The sequence below is a fragment of the Rana temporaria genome, chromosome 3, assembly GCF_905171775.1.
Source record: "Rana temporaria chromosome 3, aRanTem1.1, whole genome shotgun sequence".
NCBI classification, from domain to species: Eukaryota; Metazoa; Chordata; class Amphibia; order Anura; family Ranidae; genus Rana; species Rana temporaria.
In genome coordinates, this window is record NC_053491.1 from 18,909,303 (window position 1) to 18,931,044 (window position 21,742).

Consider the following 21,742-nt stretch of genomic DNA (forward strand, 5'->3'; position numbering starts at 1 on the left):
CCATCTCCTGATTAGTAAATAAAGGCAACTTCTCTCAAACTGTTTTACTAACCTGAGAAACAATAACAATTGGTGGTGTCAGGTTATCCTGATTGCTTCAACATTTTTTATAGGTGAAAGCTGGTTGAGAGGGGCTTCAGCATTATCATCATCATTGTTGGAATTGGTGATCATGTAGAGTGGCAGGTTTCTTTGTCCATCCTCTTTTCTATAATGATTAAAAAATGGGATGAGTATCTGACACTGTCAACCCCCACAATGGTCCCATCGGACTACTACCGTGTTTCCCCGAAAATAAGTCCGGGTCTTATATTAATATTGGCAACAAAAGACACAGTAGGGCTTATTTTTCGAGGTAGGTCTTAACATGTAATGTGCTGTCTTCTCTCCCCCTCTCCCTCCCTGCCTGTCATCTGAATTAAAATGCTTGTAAAATCCTATAATCCACTCTATTACAGTGGTATATAATGTACAATGTGTGTGTTTCTGTAATATAATTGTGCCAAATACCTTTGTTATAGTGCCATTCTGCACTTCTGTGACACGCCGGAGCTCTCCCCCGCAATTATATTACAGAAACACACACAATGTACGTTGTATGTTACTGTAAAAGAGTGGATTATAAGATGTTACAAACATTTTAAACTAGGGCTTATTTTCGGGGTAGGGCTTATATTGCAGCCGTCCTGGAAAATAACGCTAGGTCTTATTTTCGGGGAAACACGGTATATCGTTAGACACACTCACCGAGACTCTTCATTGAAGACTCTTATTAATTACCTTTTACTTTATATTTGCTTTCTTTTTCTTTCTCCTTTTCTCTTTTTCATTTCGCTTGACTTTATTGGCTTATGGGCAATACTACATGCAAGTATTTGAACTAATAGATTACAATGCTCAGGTTACATTTGCAAAGGGTTCTATAAGTTTTTTTATTTTCCTTTTCCACATTTGTGATCAATATGTTGACCTTTTGTACTTTGTGAACTCTGTAAAACTGTTTTCTCCCAATAAAAAAGTTTATTGTAAAAAAAAAAATGGGATGAGAGAAAAGAGTATAATGCCGCGTACACACGATCATTTTTCGGGTTCAAAAAAATTACGTTTTCAGGCTCTAGAAAAAAGAACAAAGTTTTTTTCAACTTGATCATTAAAACGGCCTTGCCTACGCTATGATCTAGCAAAGCGCGGTGACGTACAACACGTACGACGGCACTATAAAGGGGAAGTTTCATGCGGATGGCGCCACCCTTAGGGCTGCTTTAGCTGATTTCGTGTTGGTAAAAGACGATTCGCGCTTTTCTGTCTGATACAGCGTGATGAATGTGCTTACTCCATTACGAACAGTAGTTTTACCAGAACGAGCGCTCCCGTCTCATAACTTGCTTCTGAGCATGCGCGGATTTTTCACGTCGTTAACCACTTAAGGACCCGCTCATGTACATATACGTCCTGTTTTTAAAGATGGATATCTCGGTAACAACCGAGATATCCATCTTTTCAGTGAGCGGTCCTGTAAACGATAACGGTGGTCTCCGCGGTGGATTCGCCGCAAGATCACCGTTATCGGAGCCGTCGGCAGCGGCGATCGGGTCCACTCTCCTGCTTGACAGGGATATGAGTGAGGGCAAGATGGCCCCCACCTGTCCTCATAGCATAGCATAATAAAAATTAATAAAATAAATAAAAATAAATAAATAATCACCGCGATCGTTAGAGCGATAATTCTAGCCCTAGAACTCCTCTGTAGCTCAAAAGATGCAACCTATAGAATTTTTTAAACTTCGCCTACAGAGATTTTTAAGGGTAAAAGTTTAACGCCATTCCATGAGCGGGCGCAATTCTTGTAAACGCCAAATCTGAAAAACAGCCAAGGTCCTTAAACAGTCACTAAAGGAATTTTTTTTTTTTTTTTTTTTAGCTAAATAGCTTCCTTTACCTTACTGCAGTCCTGGTTTCATGTCCTCATTGTTAGTTTTTGCTCTGATGTTGCTGTAATTCTGCTCTGTTCTGGACACTTCCTGGTTGTCTGTTTCCTGATCACCACAGTACTGGGAGATTCTAGTTTTGTTTTCCTAACCATCACTCTCTATGGTTCTGTCCAGCACAAAGGCATTAAATTACATGCAAAAACTAAAGTGAAACTAAAGGCACATTATATGATTGATTTTTATCTATTTTTAATTGTTTTTAAAAGGAATCAGTTAACTATTATGTCTCTATACCCTGTAAACAGTCATTTCAGCAAAAAAATTAAAAATTCCTTTAGTGACCCTTTAAGTGGTTAAAGCCCACGCACAACCATTTTTTCCAACCCGAAAAATGACAACGTTAAAAACGTCGTTAAAAAATAGAGCATGTTCGAATTTTTTTTTTTTGCCTTTTTAGAACCCGAAAAATGCTCTGAAGCCCACACACGATAGTTTTTAATGACATTAAAAAAAAACTTAATTTTTTCAAACCCAAAAAATCATCGTGTGTACGCGGCATAACACCAAAAAGTGACTGTTTTTACGTGTTAGTGGGCCTTCTGCCTCCATGTCTACCATGCAAAATTGTAGGAGACATTACAGTCCAGCACATCCTGTATGAACATCAATTCTTGCCTTGGAGTCACGGAGACAAGAGGTCCAAATGTTACTTTCTCTTGTGTTTCTTTAGTTTCTCAGTAGAAAGAAATTCATATGGGCATAGCCTTAGCATTGCTGTGCCTTTAGAAGATTCTACATGTTACACTGTCACTTCATGACCTATCTGTGTTCCTCAGTCAACAGTAGTCATTGTAAGAAGGTTTCCACATGTGTCATGACCAAGGCAAAGACCGCCCCCAAGTGTTTCACATGTAAGAGCCACAGAGGCACTTCTGCTTGGTGTTTGGTTGGTGTTTCTTTGGGACTCGTCCTTGGTTTTACACCTCATCCCTTGGTTTCCATCCTTGTGAAAAAAAAAAAGCTTAACCCCTTCCTGCTGCAGGCACACAATATTTCTAGTAGGCAACACCACCCTTAGATTGTAGTTACCGAAGACTGTTTCTTCCCACAGTCGTCATAGCTGCAAAGAGGGAGCGTGGCGCTAATTAAGTGGTGAAAACGTGCTGTGCCATAATGACCCTATCCGATATTGTATCTACAATTATCTCTAAATTGTAACGAAAGTGCCGTTACGAGCTCTGCAAACTCATTGTATGGGGTCTGGAGCCTGGCGCCTGTCCAGGGTGTAGGTAAGGAATGTCCCACGCAGAGGGGTCTCTGATAAGCCTTTGCATATGTCTTCGAGTGCTGCCATAAGCTTTCTTCAGTTAATAACGTTTACGACATCTATGTTGCCTAAAAGGGTCTACAGCACTTTGTGGGCTGGCAAATATTAGAAATCATATATAGTTGATGGGTCTGTAGGAGCTCCACCTTGTTAAGCATGCTAGTCAGCAGTGAAGGGGTTAACGCACCATGGTGTGACTGGTATTTCTTATATATGTAATCCTTCCATGTAATGATTTATCAAAGTGTCACTTCGCAGGGATGCTGAATTACTAAGCTAGAAAATGGATAACATATGCGTTCTAGATGTTTATCCACAATCTTGTATAATAAATTTGTATTTTTTTTTTTTGCGTGTAACATACACCGATCAGCCTTCACACTATGCCCATCCACCTAATATTGAGTAGGTCCCCTTTTGCTGTCAACACAGCCCTGACCCATCCAGGCATGGACTCCACTAGACCAGTGGTCTTCAAACTATGGGCCAGATTCACAAAAGAGATACGACGGCGTATCTCCTGATACGCCGTCGTATCTCTGTGATCCGCCCGTCCTAACTATGCGGCTGATTCATAGAATCAGGTTACGCATAGATAGCCCTAAGATCCGACAGGTGTAATTGACTTACACCGTCGGATCTTAGGATGCAATTGTAGGCCGGCCGCTAGGTGGCGAGGCCATTGCGGTCGGCGTAGAATATGCAAATGACTAGTTACAGCGATTCACGAACGTCCGCAATGCCCGTCGATCTAAATTTACGTCGTTGCCGTAGCGATACGCGTCGTAAAGTTAGGGCTGCCTCCTAGGTGGTCTAAGCAATGTTAAGTATGGCCGTGGTTCCCACGTCGAAATTTGCGTAAGTCGTCCGTGAATGGCGCTGGACGCCATTTACGTTAACGTCAAACCAATGACGTCCGTGCGACGTCATTTAGCGCAATGCACGTCGGGTAATTTTCCCGACGGTGCATGCGTAGTACGTTCGGCGCGGGAACGCGCCTAATTTAAATGGTGCCCGCCCCATTTGAATTAGGCGGGCTTGCGCCGAGCGGATTTACGTTACACCGCCGCAAGTTTACAGGTAAGAGCTTTGTGAATCAGGCACTTACACTGTAAACCTGCGACGGTGTAACGTAAATCAGATACGTTACGCTGCCGCGGAGCAACGTAAATGTACCTGAATCTGGCCCTATGACTTAAGGACTGGATGTGGCCCTTATGGTTGCCTTTATCCGGCCCTTGAGGCACCATTCCTCTCACTGAAACGAACAATAGGGCACTATTCCTCCCACTGACACCAACGGTAGGGCATCATTCTTTCCACTAACACCAATGATGGGCCACTATTCCTTCCCCTGATACCCACAGTGAGAACATATTCCTCCCATGAATACCAATAATGGGGCACTGTTTACTTCCATTGATGCCAGGGCATTTCTGCTGTAACTGACCTCAGTCTGGTCCCCTCAATGTCCGGTCCATTGTTTAGAAATTTTGGAGACCCCTGCACTAGACAAAGCATTGCACTTCCTCTGTCGGCTTGCCTTTTCCCCATAGTGCTTCCTGGTGCCATCTCTTCCCCAGGTAAGCGATACACACACAAACCCGTCCATCCACATGATGTAAAAGAAAACGTGATCCATCAGACCAGGCCACCTTCTTCCATTGCTCTGTGGTCCAGTTCTGATGCTCACCGTGCCCTTTGTAGGCGTTTTTGGCTGTGGACACGAGTAAGACGTTGTCCGGTCTGTGGCTACACAGCCCCATACACATCAAACTGCAATGCTCTGTGTGTTTTGACACCTTTCTATCGGAACCATCATTAACTTTTTCATCAATTTGAACTGCAGTAGCTCTTCTATTGAATTGGACTACACAGGCCAGCCTTCACTCCCCATGTGCATCAATGAGTCTTGGCTGCCCATGAGCCTGTCGCCGATTCTCTGGTTTTCCTTCCTTTGACCACTTTTGGTCGGTCTTGACTACTGCATACTGGGAACATCCCACAAGAGCTGCAGATTTGTAGCTGCTCTCACCCAGTTGTCTAGCCATTATAATTTGGCCCTTGTCAAAGTCCTTAAAGCGGGAGTTCACCCATAAAAAATTTTTTACCCTTAGATTGATGCTCATTTTGTCTAGGGGAATCGGCTAGTTGTTTTTAAATCGAAGCAGTACTTACTGTTTTAGAGATGCATCTTCTCCGCCGCTTCCGGGTATGGTCTGCGGGACTGGGCGTTCCTATTTTGATTGACAGTCTTCCGACGGTCGCATCCATCGCGTCACGAGTAGCCGAAAGAAGCCGAACGTCGGTGCGGCTCTATACTGCGCCTGCGCACCGACGTTCGGCTACTTTCGGAAAATCGTGACGCGATGGATGTGACCGTCGGAAGTCTGTCGGAAGACTGTCAATCAAAATAGGAACGCCCAGTCCCGCAGCCCATACCCGGAAGCGGCGAAGATGCATCTCTAAAACGGTAAGTACAGCTTCGATTTAAAAAAAAAATAGCCGATTCCCCTAGACAAAATGAGCAGGAATCTAAGGTTAAAATTTTTTATTTCCGGGTGAACCTCCACTTTAATTCCATTGTCTAGTTCTGATGTGCCCATTGTAGGAGCTTCTGGGTGTAGACACGGGTCAGCATGGGCACCCTAACCGGTCTGCAGCTACGCAGCCCCATACGCAAAAAACTGTGATGCTCTGTGTGTTCTGACACCTTTCTATCGGAACCATCGTTAACATTTTACCGATTTGAACTGCAGTAGCTCTTCTATTGGATAGGACTACACAGGCCAGCCTTCCCTCCCCACGTGCATCAATGAGTCTTGGCCGCCCATGAGCCTGTCACTGTTTTTCTAGTTTTCCTTCCTTGGACCCCATGACTAAGCACTGACTGTAAGTGCGAAACGCGTCGGCCATACTGTATCTTGTTGGTTTGCAGTGACTGTTTGTGCAGTTGAAAAATAAAAAGACAACTTTTTTAAGTGATTTTGGAGTGCGGCTGTCCAGTTCTCGTCCATTTATTTGCCATATTTGGTCGGTCCTGGCCACTGCAGACCCAGTTACGGTATCTAGCCTTTACAATTTGGCCCTTGTCAAAATCCTTTCTTCCATTGTTCCGTGGTCAAGTTCTGATGTACATGTGCCCATTGTGGGTGCTTCTGGATGTGGACAAAGGTCATCGTGGGCACCCTGACCAGTCTGCGGCTACGCAGCCCCATACTCAACATACTGTATTACCCATTTTTTTCTGCTTTCAGCACTTCAACTTTAGCGACAACATATTCACGTGCTGTTTAGTATATCCCACCCACTTTTAGATGCCATTGTAACAAGATATTCACTTTACCTGTCAGTGGCTATTATGTTATGGCTGATCGGTGTATTTTTAACCAATTGTCTATCCAGTTTTATAAGTTATTCTTGATAGCTATAGTCGTATTTGGTTTTTAAAAGTATTAGGTAGTGGGTAATCGCTTATCGCTGTTGATCTCTTTTCATCTCTTATGATTAGATCCCATCATTTAACAAATAATATTGGATAATTCTGCTATATCGAAAAAAAAGACACTTTGATAAATTATGTTATAACATGGATGAAGGGAAAAGTGGGAGTCCTGTGCTGAGGTTTTAGATGCAATGTGTGTATGCATGCCTGGCCTTTCATGGCAGTCCCAGTGCTCCCTGTACCACTACGTACAAGGTTTGTGTCAAAAAAACATAAGTGTGATGTCATCCTGAGCGTAAACTAAGATCTGGCCTTTCCGTACTCCCTCCAGAGTCCTTCCATTGCAAGCTCTGCACTCCGGGGACCCGTGCCCTTGCAACGTCATCTCTCGGGATGACAGATGATGAAGTGTCAGAGTGTCTGGCATGAGAGCAACATAATCAACTCTCTGCCAAACCCAACATCCACAGACTGTTTACAGTGCAGGGGCTCACACGTATGTTTAGTGAGTCTTTGTGATATCATGTGTTTGTTCAAGCTTTGCCAGAGTACGATACAGGCACGAACACAGCATTGTGCTGATCTTGGGGTTTGCTCAGCCTGACATTGACTTCCTCGGGTGTTTACTGTCCAAGTGTGACATCTATGAATCCAAACCACTAACTCCGGGGTTTTGCATGTTTAATTCAGAGGACATCTGTGTGTTTTTTTTCCGAGTGGAATGGGTTATGTCCTTGTTTATCGTGAATACAACATCATGACTCAATTCAATTGTACAAGAATTTATTCTTCAGTGTTTTTCCCATCTACATGTTGTGTATTGTCCTATATGTACTGCTGTGTGATCCTTATACTTTCTGTATTCATTGTCTTTGTGTATTATATGAGGGGTGTACCAAAAGTAATGCAAAAGCGGGCATAACTGTTTTAATTACCGTTTTTATCGGTGTATAACACGCACCCTAATTTTAAGAGGGAAGTTTAAGGGAAAAAAATATTTTTTTAAATGCCCATCAATGCAGCCCTATCAGTGTCCATTTGCAGCCTTGGCCATCCATCTGCAGCCTTGGCCATCCATCTGCAGCCTTGGCCATCCATCTGCAGCCTTGGCCATCCTCCTGCAGCCTTGGCCATCCTCCTGCAGCCTTGGCCATCCTCCTGCAGCCTTGGCCATCCTCCTGCAGCCTTGGCCATCCTCCTGCAGCCTTGACCATCCTCCTGCAGCCTTGACCATCCTCCTGCAGCCTTGACCATCCATCTGCAGCCTTGACCATCCATCTGCAGCCTTGGCCATCCATCTGCAGCCTTGACCATCCTCCTGCAGCCTTGGCCATCCTCCTGCAGCCTTGGCCATACATCTGCAGCCTTGACCATCCATCTGCAGCCTTGACCATCCATCTGCAGCCTTGGCCATCCATCTGCAGCCTTGGCCATCCATCTGCAGCCTTGCCGCCATCCATCTGCAGCCTTGCCGCCATCCATCTGCAGCCTTGCCGCCATCCATCTGCCGCCTTGCCCCCATCCATCTGCCACCTTGCCCCCATCCATCTGCCACCTTGCCCCCATCCAGTGTCAATCTGCAGCCTTGAGGGAACGAGGGCTGCCGAGATGCACAGAGCCGGATGTCCTGTGTTCTCACCTCGTCTCGCAGTCCCGCCCCTTGGCCCGGCTCCTATGATGGACATAACACCGGTCCGATGGCAGGAGGCGTGACTGCGAGCGGAGCCGAGTACACAGTACATTCGGCTCTGTGTATCTCGGCGGTGCTTGTTCCCTCCGAGGCAGCCGTTCAGCGTTTAACACGCACCTACAATTTCCCCCTGATTTTCAGGGGAAAAAAGTGCGTGTTATATCCCGATAAATACGGTATCTTACATAGGTCAAAATTCACATGTTGGTAGAGTTACTCTTCCTCAATGGCAACTCCTCTTCCTTGTCATTGCAGGGAAATAATGGATTCCAAGCCGAGGCAATGTGCTGTCATTGAGTTCTTGATGAAGGAGGGATACAGGCTGTCCAACATCCACAGAAGGCTACAGAATGTTTATGGAGATGACACCATTGACCAGAATCACCGATGACCCCTGTCAATGGTGTAATTTCTGTAAACATTCGGTAGCCGCCTGTGCAAAAATGCAAAAGTGGCCATAACTTTTTTTTATTGACTTACTGTAAATTCAAATTTCACATGTTGGTAGAGTAACTTTTCCTCTATAGTAACTCTTCTTTTTTTCATTGCAGGTAAATAATGGATTCTAAGCAGAAGTGATTTCTTGATGGAGGGGTACAGGCTGTCCGACATCCATGAAGATGACACCATTGATAAGAGTCACCAATGACGAGGCATGGTGTCATTTGCATAAACATTCTGTAGCCTTCTGTGGATGTCGGACAACCTGCACCCCTCCTTCATCAAGAACTCAGTGACAGCACATTGCTTCTGCTTGAAATCCATTATTTCCCTGCAGTGAAAAAAATAAAAAAGAGTTTCTATAGAGCAGGGGTGTCCAAACTTTTTTCAAAGAGGGCCAGATTTGATTAAGTGAACATGCGTGATGGCCGACTATTTTGCCTGACATTCTTTGAACCATTAAAATTCGGTCTAAGTGTGTTCGTCTGAGCAACTAATACACTGCCCAACAAGAATTCGCTTGCCTTTGTGGCTGTGTGTGGTGAAGAGATGAGCTTGGGCGTGTTATTTGGATATACTGTATATATTTATTTTGTGGCCCCAACGAATCCCAGAGCGCTGCTTAGGACTAAGGATGAGCTTGGGCGTGTTATTTGTATATACCGTATTTATCGCCGTATAACACGCACGGGCTTACCATTGCCATGAATGCAGCCTCACCATTGCCATGAATGCAGCCTTACCATTGCAACCTGACCATTGCAACCAATGCAGCCTCACATGTGCCATAAATGCAGCCTCACATGTGCCCGAATGCAGCCTTACCATTGCAACCAATGCAGCCTCACATGTGCCATAAATGCAGCCTCACATGTGCCCGAATGCAGCCTTACCATTGCAACCAATGCAGCCTCACATGTGCCATGAATGCAGCCTTACCATTGCCATCAGTGCAGCCTGAACGATGCCCATCTGCAGCCTCGGAGGGCAGAGGGAGGGGGCGGGACGAGTGCCGACAGATTACAAACAGGAGAATGTCTTGTTTACTCTGTGGCCTCTTTAATACAAAGTCCTGCCTCCTATGATAGACAGAACAGTCATCCAATGGCATCCCAGGAGACGGGACTTCCAATAGAGATGCTGCTGAGTAAACAGGAGATTCTCTTCATGTAATCTGACTGCGCTCATTCTGCCCCCTCCCTGTCCTCTCCAAGGCAGCGCCAATAAATACAGTATATATCTTTTGTGGCCCTGGGGGCCACAAACAATATATGTATCCAAATCCCCAGGGGGGGCCGCATTTGGCCCGCGGGCCGAACTTTGGACATGCCTGCTATAGAAGGAGAGTTACTCTACCAACATGTGAAATTTAAACAACATATGTAAGTTAATAAAGTAAATAAAGTAAATAAATAATAAGTTATGGCTACTTTTGCACATTGCACAGAAGGCTACAGAATGTTTACAGAAATTACACCATTGACAGGAGAAATGTCTTGTCATGGGTGACTCTTGTCCATGGTATCCTCTCCGTTAACATTCTGTAGCATTCTGTGGATGTTGGACAGCCTGCACCTCTCCTTCATCGAGAACTCAATGACGGCACATTGCTTATGCTTGGAATCTATTATTTAACTGCAATGAAAAAGAAAGAGTTCCTATAGAGGAAGAGTACTCCACCAACGTGAAATTTGAATAACCTGTGTAAATTACTATAAAAGTTATGCCTACTTTTGCATTACTTTTGGCTCAGCCCTCATATATTATCTTAATCTAATATGTTTTGCTCCTTACAGACTGGTTGTACCTACTACTGTTGCACATGTATACTGTATATGCTATGTAATGCTTGCCTACTCACACACTGCATTTGTTTCTATGTGCACTATCCTTTCTTTCCATGGTGTTATCCTGTGTACATTTTCACTTAACCACTTAAGACCCGGACCAAAATGCATCGCTTTAACTGACAATTACGCGGTCGTGCGACGTGGCTCCCAACCAAAATTGGCGTCCTTTTTTTCCCACAAATAGAGATTTCTTTTGGTGGTATTTGATCACCTCTGCGGTTTTTATTTTTTGCGCTATAAACAAAAATAGAGCGACAATTTTGAAAAAAATGCAATATTTTTTCCTTTTTGCTATAATAAATATCCCCCAAAAATATATTAAAAAAATAATTTGTTTCCTCAGTTTAGGTCGATACGTATTCTTCTACCTATTTTTGGTAAAAGAAATCGCAATAAGCGTTTATCGATTGGTTTGCGCAAAATTTTTAGCATTTACAAAATAGGGGATAGTTATATTGCATTTTTATAAAAAAAAAATTTTTTTACTACTAATGGCGGCGATCAGCGATTTTTTTCGTGACTGCGACATTATGGCGAACACTTCAGACAATTTTGACACATTTTTGGGACCATTTAAAATGCATTGTTTACTGTGAAAATGACAATTGCGGTTTGGGAATTAACCACAAGGGGGCGCTGAAGGGGTTAAGTGTGACCTCATCTGTGTTTCTAACTGTACGGGAGTGTGGCTGTAGGTGTGACGTCATTGATTGTGTCTCCCTATATAAGGTAACACCCGATCGATGGCGGCGCCACAGTGAAGAACGGGGAAGCTGTGTTTACACACAACTCTCCCCGTTCTTCAGCTCCGGGGACCGATCGCGGGACCCACGGCTTGGCACTTAAAGATGACGTACCTGTATGTGCTTGTGCCCAGCCGTGCCATTCTGCCAAATGTATATGTGCAGGAGGCAGTCCTTAAGTGGTCCCTTCCGTGATAGGTGGAACTCTGTCTGCTGAGAAACGCCTATCACGACCGTTCTCTCCTCCTCACCCATCCCAGCAGACACTGTGTTCAGTGTTCCCCCAATCACGGACGCCTTTTCATTCTCGGACAAGAGGAAGTCCGTGATTGGCGGAACACTGAACACAGTGTCTGCTGGGAAACTGAGTCTGAAGATGAGAGAACGTCCGTGATAGATGGAACTGTGTCTACTGAGAAACTCCTATCACGGAAGGGACCAGGAGGAAACCGCGAGTTTTAAACAATCAATGGACGCCCGCAGCCTCTCAATTTCAGGTATACTGACAATGGGCACAGTGAGGATTGGCACAGTGACGATGGGCACAGTGACTTTGCAATGGCCACAGTGAGGCGTGCAAATGGGCGTCGTTGATCCTCTTTTCCGCTTACAATAGCTGCTGCATTCTCACCCTCCGCTTATACTCGAGTCAATACGTTTTCCCAGTTTTTTGTGGTAAAATTACTGTATTTATCGCGGTATAACGCGCTCCCGCGTATACCGCGCACCCCTAAAGTGGCCCCCAGTCCTGTGGAAAAAAAGTTTTTTTTGTACTTACAGTTTTGGTGTCTTGCGCGGCGTCCATTGGCGGCCTCGTCGGGTCCGGCGTCCTTCTGCGGCTTCGGGTGTCCTCTTCAGCGGGTCCGGCGTCCTTCTGCGGCTTCGGGTGTCCTTCTGCGGCGGGTCCGGTGTCCTCTTCGGCAGGTCCGGCGTCCTTCTGCGGTGTCCTCGCGTCCTCCCCGCTCGTTTCCCGCGCCGAGTTTGAATACTGCGCGGACATATACAGAGCGCAGTACACTCGTGTATTGTCGGCAATGCTCGGCTACCCGCGCTGACGTCCTGTATGTCCAGGACGTGAGCGCGGAAGGAGCCGAGACTGGCCAACTATACCCGAGTGTACTGCGCTCGGTATATGTCGGCGCAGTATTCAAAACTCGGCGCGGGAAAGCGGGTATCGGCGTATACTGCGCACCCACGATTTTGCCCTGATTTTCAGGGCAAAAAACTGCACGGTATACGTCGATAAATACGGTAGGTACCTCGACTTATACTCGAGTATATACGGTATTTGGAAAATAAAAAACGGACCTTTACAACCCCTTTAAGTGGTTTGTCCCACCCGTGTAAACTGATACATTCTGCTGAAGAGCTTGATCTTGTGAAATGCAACAGACTTGCTGACTGGACCACCAGATGAAAATAAAAGAGAGAAAACTAATGAAGCCATCAAATCTAGAAATTGGTAAGCTGCAATATAATAAATGTTTCCTTCAGAGTTTAATACGGTTTTATTTTCTCCACATTCGCCAAGCTACGAAGAATTCCCTTGCAAAGTGAACGGCCTATTCGCCTTTATTAAATACACCCCACTGCGTTTGTGATCTTTTTATATCTTCTACAACGAGCGCTGACTACTTATGCATTTCATGTTTCTTTGCTTACTGGTCTTTGAACAAAATCATGTTTAGGCCCCTTTCAGACTGGGGCGGGAGCTGCGGTGGCGGTATAACGCCGCTAAAAGTAGCGGCGCTATACCGCCGGGATTGCCGTGGAAATCAGCCGCTAGCGGTGCGGTATTAACCCCCGCTAGCGGCCGATAAAGGGTTAATACCGCCCGCAATGCGCCTATATAGAGGCGCATTGCCGGCGGTATTGCCGCGGTTCGCCGCTCCTCTCACCGCTCCAAAGATGCTGCTGACAGGAGATTTTTTTGTCTCCCGCCAGCGCATCGCCTCAGTGTGAAAGCCCTTCGGCTTTCACATTGAGGTAGCTGGGCAGGAGTTTTTCAGGCGGGATAGCAGCGCTATTTTTAGCGCTGTACCGCCTGAAAAACTCCTCAATGTGAAAGGGGCCTTAGACCCCTTTCACACTGGGGCGTTTTTCGGGCGTTTTTTAGGCGCTTTGGCGTTTAAAAAAAGCATGTAAAGCGCCTGAAAGAAGCCTCTGCTGCAATCCCAATGTGAAAGCCCAAGTGCTTTCAGAGGCCTTTCACACTGCCAGCGCCCGAAAAACGCTGGTAAAGCGCTGCTAAGACCCCTTTCACACTGAGGCGCTTTTCAGGCGCTTTGGCGTTAAAAAAAGCTTCCTCAATGGGAAGGGGGCTTTAGGAGCGGTGTATTAACCGCTCCTAAAGCGCTGCAAAGAAGCTGCATGCAGGACTTTTTTTGACGCCCTGCCAGCTCAGTGCCTCAGTGTGAAAGCACTCAGGCTTTCACATTGGGATTGCAGATGCAGCTTCTTTCAGGCGCTTTTTTTTAACGCTAAGACCACTTTCACACTGGGGTGTTTTTCAGGCGCTTTAGTGTGAAAGCACTCGAGCTTTCACATTGGGATTGCAGATGCAGCTTCTTTCAGGCGTTTTACAGGCGCTTTTTTTAACGCTAAAGCGCTTGAAAAATGCCCCAGTGTAAAAGGGCCCTTATTGAAGGCTCCGGGGAGAAGTTAATATACGGCTGTTTCTCACCGCAGCCAATGATTTCCATCTGTCATGTTCCCAGGCCAGTCTAGAAATTGTCAGTCAGCACTTCATACGGCTCAGTTCCTTATCAGAGCTCATTAATCAAAGTGTTCGGAATAAAGCTGGCCATCAACTTTATTTTAATTTTTTCAGCCCTTAAAAATATAGCCGATTCCTCCATCCACCTTATACAGCGCCGAGGGGAGTGTCTTTTGTATTTTTAACAACAATTGCCTGAACAGCGGCTGCATCGGATTGGATGAAGTAGCTGTTAGGCCAAACAATTTCCACCCCGCTCTTTTGATTAGCTGTTCACCTGTGAGGCAAATTTTGGCAGGTTCGGTGGGAATTATCAGACATTCTTACAATGCATGGCCAGCTGAAAGTGGTATTAACCACTTAAGACCCGGACCTTTAGGCAGGTAAAGGACCCGGCCAGTTTTTGCGATTCGGCACTGCCTCGCTTTAAGTGACAATTGCACGGTCGTGCGACGTGGCTCCCAAACAAATTTGGCGTCCTTTTTTTCCCACAAATAGAGCTTTTTTTGGGTGGCATTTGATCACCTCTGCAGTTTTTAGTTTTTGCGCTATAAACAAAAATAGAGCGACAATTTTGAAAAAAAACAATATTTTTTACTTTTTGCTATAATAAATATCCCCCAAAAACATACCTAAAAAAAAAATGTTATCTCAGTTTAGGCCGATACGTATTCTTCTACCTATTTTTGGTAAAAAAAATCGCAATAATCGTTTATCTATTGGTTTGCGCAAAATTTATAGCATTTACAAAATAGGGGATATTTTTATTGCATTTTTATAAATTATTTTTTTTTTTTACTACTAATGGCGGTGATCAGCGATTTTTTTCGTGACTGCGACATTATGGCGGACACTTCGGACAATTTTGACACATTTTTGGGACCATTGTCATTTTCACAGCAAAAAATGCATTTAACCTCTTCCCGACCGCCGCATGTATATGTATGTCGCGGCCATTGATAGTAAAAAAAAAATTATTAATAAAAATGCGATAAAATGACCCCCTATTTTGTAAACGCTATAAATTTTGCGCAAACCAACCGATAAACGCTTATTGCGATTTTTTTTTTTTTAACAAAAATAGGTAGAAGAATACGTATCGGCCTAAACTGAGGGAAAAAAATGTTTATGTATTTTTGGGGGATATTTATTATAGCAAAAAGTAAAAAATATTGAATTTTTTTCAAAATTGTTGCTCTATTTTTGTATATAGCGCAAAAAATAAAAACCGCAGAGGTGATCAAATACCACCAAAAGAAAGCTCTATTTGTGGGGAAAAAAGGACGCCAATTTTGTTTGGGAGCCACTTCGCAGGACTGCGCAATTGTCAGTTAAAGTGACGCAGTGCCGAATCGCAAAAAGGGGCCTGGTCTTTTACCTGCATTTTGGTCCGGGTCTTAAAGGGGGTGTAAAGATAAAAAATAAATCCTAAATATCTTCCTTTACTTTAGTGCAGTCCTCCTTCACTTACCTCATCCTTCCATTTTGCTTTTAAATGTCCTTATTTCTTCTGAGAAATCCTCACTTCCTGTTCTTCTGTCTGTAACTCCACACAGTAATGCGAGGCTCTCTCCCTGGTGTGGAGTGTCGTGCTCGCCCCCTCCCTTGGACTACAGGAGAGTCAGGACGCCCACTAACACACAGCTCCTTTCTCTATCGGCAACGTAGAGAGCGTCCTGACTCTCCTGTAGTCCAAGGGATGGGGCGAGCACAACACTCCACACCAGGGAGAAAGCCTCTCATTACTGTGTGGAGTTACAGACAGAAGAACAGGAAGTGAAGATTTCTCAGAAGAAATAAGGACATTTAAAAGCAAAATGGAAGGATGAGGTAAGTGAAGGAGGACTGCACTAAGGTAAAGGTATTTAGGAAAAAAAAAAATTGTACCTTTACAGCCCCTTTAAACCTAGAAATAATAATGTATATTATCACAGTTTCTTAGATGTGGTGGCTGCATATGTTTTTTTTCCCCCTATATTTTCAGGGACCCACGATCATTCCCCAGAGAGGCAGAGCGGCCATTCTGACAGGGAAGAACACAGTGATCTTGTGTTCCTGCTAAACAGGAACACGGATCTCTGTGTTCTCCCAGTCAGTCCATCCCCCACACAGTTATCACTTCCTTAGGGCAATGATGATGAACCTTGGCACCCCAGAAGTTTTGGAACTATGTTTCCCATGATGCTCAACTACACAGCAGAGTGCATGAGCATCATGGGAAATGTAGTTCCAAAAAAATCTGGGGTGCCAAGGTTCACTATCTCTGCCCAAGGGACACACTCAACCCTTTGATCGCCCCTGGTGTTAATCCCTTCCCTGCTATTGTCATTGGTACAGTAACTGCACATTTTTAGCACTGATCACTGTAATAATCACTGGTTCACAAAAAATTGTCAAAAGTGTCAGTTGTCCGATTTGTCCGGCGCAATGTCCTGCTAAAAATTACTAGTAAATTTTTTTTTTTTTATAAAAAATGCCATACAAATATCCCATAGTTTGTAGACGCTATGGGCCAGATTCACGTACAGGTTACGCCGGCGTATCTATTGATATGCCGCGTAAGTTACAAGATGCGTATCTATGCGTATCTATGCGCAGTATTCTTGAACGTAGATACGCCTGAAATCTGGCTTCAGCCGACCGACGTAAGTCTTAGTACGCCGTCGTATCTTGGGTGCATATTTACGCTGGACGCTAGGGGCGCTTCCGTAGATTTACACGTCGAATATGTAAATTGGGTAGATACGTCGATTCACGAACGTACTTGCGCCCGCTACGCCGTTTACGTTAGGCTTACGTCTGGCGTAAAGTTACCCCTGCTATATGAGGCGCAGCCTATGCAAAGTATGGACGTCGGAACAAGCGTATCTTTTTACGTCGTTTACGTAAGTCGTGCGTGAATGGGGATGTGCGTAGGTTACGTTCACGTCACAGGCATTGAGCCGGCGTATCTTAGGGAGTAAATTCGACGTGATACTGAGCATGCGCCGTACGATCGGCGCTTCATTCGCATGGGGTCACGGATCATTTTAATAAAACACGCCCACCTCTTCCATATTTGAATTACGCGGGCTTACGCCGGCCAATTTACGCTACGCCGCCGCAACTTACTGAGCAAGTGCTTTGTGAATACAGCACTTGCCTGACTAAGTTGCGGAGGCGTAGCGTAAATGGGATACGCTACGCCCACAGAAAAATACGCTCTCCTACGTGAATCTGGCCCTATAACTTTTGCGCAACCCAATCAATATACATTTATTGGAATTTTTTTTTTACCAAAAGTATGTAGCAGAATGCATAATGATCTAAATTGATAAAGAAATTAGATTTTCTTTTTTACATTTTTTTTTATTGGGTATGTTTTATAGCAGAAAATAAAAAAAATATATTTTTTTTTCAAAAATTACGTCCTTTTTTGGTTTATAGCGCAAAAAAAAAAATGCAGAGGTGATGAAATACCCCCAAAAGGAAGCTATATTTGTGGGGGAAAAAAGGACATCAATTTTATTCGCACGGCCGCACAATACTCGGTTAACTGCTTGCCGACCACTGCACGACTGTTTACGTCGGCAGTATGGCGCGGCTGCGCAAAAGGACGTACCTGTACGTCCCCTTTAAATCGCGGCATCGTGGCCGCATGCTCACCGCCAGCTCCGTGAGTGTGACCGCGGGTCCCGCAGAATGGGGAGATGCCTGTGTAAACATGGCATTTCCCTGCCTAGTGACAGGACACTGATATACTGTTCCCTGTCATCGGGAGCAGTGATCGCTGTCGTGTCATTTGTAGCCCAGCCCCCCCACAGTTAGAATCACTCCCTAGGGCACACTCAACACCTTCATCACCCCCTAGTGGTTAACCCCTTCCCTGTCAGTGTCATTTACACAGTAATCGGTGCATTTTTATAGCACTGATCTCTGTATAAATGACAGTGGTCCCTAAATGGCGTCAAAAGTGTCCGATGTGTCCGCCATAATGTCGCAGTCGTGATAAAAATCGCAGATCGCCGCCATTACTAGTAAAAAAATTGCTATAAATCTAACCCTATTTCGTAGACGCTATAACTTTTGCGCAAACCAATCCAATTTTTTTTACCAAAAATATGTAGAAGAATACGTATCGGCCTAAACTGAAATGTAGTTTTTTTTTTTTTGGGGGGGGGGATATTTACTATAGCAAAAAGTAAAAAATATTGCTTTTTTTTTTAAATTATCGCTCTTTTTTTGTTTATAGCGCAAAAAATAAAAACCGCAGAGGTGAATAAAATACCACCAAAAGAAAGCTCTATTTGTGGGAAAAAAAGGACATCAATTTTGTTTGGGAGCCACGTCCCACGACCGCGCAATTGTCAGTTAACCACTTAACCCCCGGACCAGAGTACTTTTTGCGATTCGGCACTGCGTCACTTTAACTGACAATTGCGCGGTCGCGCGACTTAGTTTGCGCAAAAGTTATAGCGTTTTCAAAATAGGGGGTAGTTTTATGGCATTTTTATTAACATTTTTTTTTTTACTAGTAATGGCGATTTTTTTTTTCTGGTACTGCGACATTATGGCGGACACTTCGGACACTTTTGACACATTTTTGGGACCATTGGCATTTTTATAGCGATCAGTGCTATAAAAATGCATTGGATTACTATAAAAATTCCACTGGCAGGGAAGGGGTTAACAGGGGGCAAGGAAGGGGTTAAGTATGTTCCCTGGGTGTGTTCTAACTGTAGGGGGGTGGCCTCACTAGGGGAAATGACTGATCGCTGTTCATACATTGTATGAACAGACGGTCAGGCATTTCTCCCCCTGACAGGACCGGGAGCTGTGTGTTTACACACACAGCTCCCGGTCCTCGCTCTGTAACGAGCATTCGCGTGTGCCCTGCGGCGATCGCGTCGGGCACGCGCACGTGGGGCGCGCACGCTCCTTTAGTGGCTGCTTCATGAGCCGACGTAGAGCTACGGCTCTCGCCCAGGGGAGCTGACCTGTCGCCGTAGAACTGCGGCGGCTGGTCGGCAAGTAGTTAAAGCCACACAGTGGTGAATCGCAAAAAATGGCCCGGTCATTGGGCAGCCAAATCTTCCGGGGCTGAAGTGGTTAAAGTAACGCAGTGCCTTATTGTAATTAGGGGGGGGTAAAACCTTCTGGGGCTGAAGTGGTTAGGACCGATGTTGAAAATGACCACCTGCCGGCCTCTTAGATGTCATTCGCCAGCTTATGTGTAAAATAGAAGAAAGAATCAAGGAAAACATGGACAGTCCTCCTTGTAGACCCCCTTGATGAATGAAGCCCATTATCCATGTCAGACATTGGTGTCGTCGTGTTACACACGTTGTTTGCTCTTGTGTCGTCTGCATTGCACAGCATCCAAGTGTCTCTGTACCTGGTCTGGTTATGTCTTATGTGTGTGTAGTCTTGTGTACTCTGCTCTCTAAACACTCCTCTATTGTCTCGTAAAATGTTCTCACGTCTTTACCGTGACTTCTCACAACCGTCCTCTCTTTACAGGTTACATCGAGGCTGCGGTCATCCCTGCAGGGGCCAGGAGGATCCGGGTGGTTGAGGATAAGCCGGCGCACAGCTTTCTGGGTAAACATATAAAACCTTATTGGGTAGGCTTGAGAACCGCTGGTCTAGAGCAGTGTTTCTCAACTCCAGTCCTTTAACCACTTGCTTACTGGGCACATAAACCCCCTTCGTTCCCAGGCGAAATTTCAGCTTCCGGCACTGCGTCGCTTTAACTGACAATTGCGCGGTCGTGCAACGTGGCTCCCAAACAAAATTGACGTCCTTTTTTCCCCACAAATAGAGCTTTATTTTGGTGGTATTTGATCACCTCTGCAGTTTTTATTTTTTGCGCTATAAACAAAAATAGAGCGACAAATTTGAAAAAATAAATATATGTTTTACTTGTTGCTATAATAAATATCCCAATTTTTTTTTATAAAAAAATATTTTTTTTCTCAGTTAAGGCGGATACGTATTTTTCGACGTGTTTTTGTAAAAAAAAAATAACGCAATAAGCGACTGGTTTGCGCAAAAGTTATAGCGCCTACAAAATAGGGGACAGAATTATGATTTTTTTTTTTATTATTTTTTTTTTACTAGTAATGGCGGCGATCTGCGATTTTTATTGGGACTGCGATATTGCGACGGACGTATCGGACACTTTTGACACAAATTTGGGACCATTCACATTTATACAGCGATCAGTGCTATAAAAATGCACTAATTACTGTATAAATGTGACTGGCAGTGAAGGGGTTAACACTAGGGGGTGAGGAAGGGGTTAAATGTGTATCCTGGGTGTGTTCTAACTCTGTGGGGGGAGGGGGGTGACTGGGGGAGGTGACCGATGCTGTGTCCCTATGTACAAGAGACACAGATCGGTCTCCTCTCTCCCTGACAGCACGGGGAGCTCTGTGTTTACACCCCATCATTACACACAGAGCTCCACATCCCTGCTGTCTTACCGACGATCTCGTGTACCCAGCGGACATCGCGGCCGCCAGGTACACTCATCGGCTTCCCAGCGATGCGCCGGGACAGTGTTTCCCTGCTGTGCGCCCCCCAGAGGCGCGCGCGGGTAATGCACTTTAAATGACGTCCAAAGACGTCCAGTTGGCACCTGAGAGCCGCGCTGTTGACGTCTTTTGTCAATAGCGCGGGTCTCAAGTGGTTAGGAACTGTGGAAGGCTGATATAGGGAATGACGATCCGTGACGTCACGCCCACCTACAGTAATAATCGCTCCCTTAGGGCGCATATAACCCCTTAGCACCACCTAGTGGTTAACCCCTTCACTGCCATTGTCATTTTCACAGTATTCAGTGCATTTTTATAGCACTTTTCGCTGTGAAAATTACAATGGTCCCAAAAATGTGTCAGAAGTGTCGGAAGTTTCCGCCATAATGTTGAAGTCACGAAAAAAATTGCTGATCGCCGCCATTACTAGTAAAAGAAAAAAATATTAATAAAAATGCCATAAAACTATCCCCTCTTTTGTAAACGCTATAACTTTTGCGCAAACCAATCGATAAACACTTATTGCCAAAAATAAGTAGAAGAATACTTATCATCCTAAATTGAGAAAGCCACGTCGCACGACACGTGCAATTGTCAGTTAAAGCGACCCAGTGCGGAATCGCAAAAAGGGGCAAGGTCCTTAACCTGCATAATGGTCCGGGTCTTAAGTGGTTAACCACTGTATATATACGTCCTGTTTTTAAAGATGGATATCTCGGTAACGGCAGCAGCTGCTGCCACAACCGAGATATCCATCTCTTCAGTGAGCGGTCCTGTAAACGATAACGGCTGTCTCCACTGCGGATTCGCCGCGAGATCGCCATTATCGGTGGCGGGAGAGGGGCCCCCCTCTCCCGCGCCCTCCGCTGCTTACCGGAGCCGTCGGTAGCGGCGGAAGGCGATCGGGTCATGCTGCCTGCTGTGTGAGGATGCGAGTGAGGGCAAGATGGCCCCCACCCGTCCTCATAGCATTGCTGGTCGGAAGTGACGTCAAAACGTCAGTCCCGCCTAGCGTCTTAAAGAGAATTTTTTTTGTTGTCATTTTTTTAAATTACAAAATTTCCATTTTTTTTCTTTTTTTGCA

At 44.9% G+C, this 21,742-nt stretch overlaps 1 protein-coding gene across 2 annotated transcripts in view; it reads left to right on the forward strand.

Annotated features, from left to right (window-relative positions):
- ADAMTS17 (ADAM metallopeptidase with thrombospondin type 1 motif 17) overlaps nt 1–21,742 on the forward strand; it is a 449,726-nt gene that overhangs the window by 336,138 nt on the left and 91,846 nt on the right. The window contains exons 18-19 of one of the 2 annotated variants that reach the window (XM_040342328.1): nt 2,768–2,842; nt 19,643–19,723. In XM_040342328.1, coding sequence (XP_040198262.1) covers nt 2,768–2,842; nt 19,643–19,723 — 156 coding nt within the window. The remainder of the gene's footprint in view (nt 1–2,767; nt 2,843–19,642; nt 19,724–21,742) is intronic. The other variant, XM_040342327.1, reaches the window with a different exon arrangement.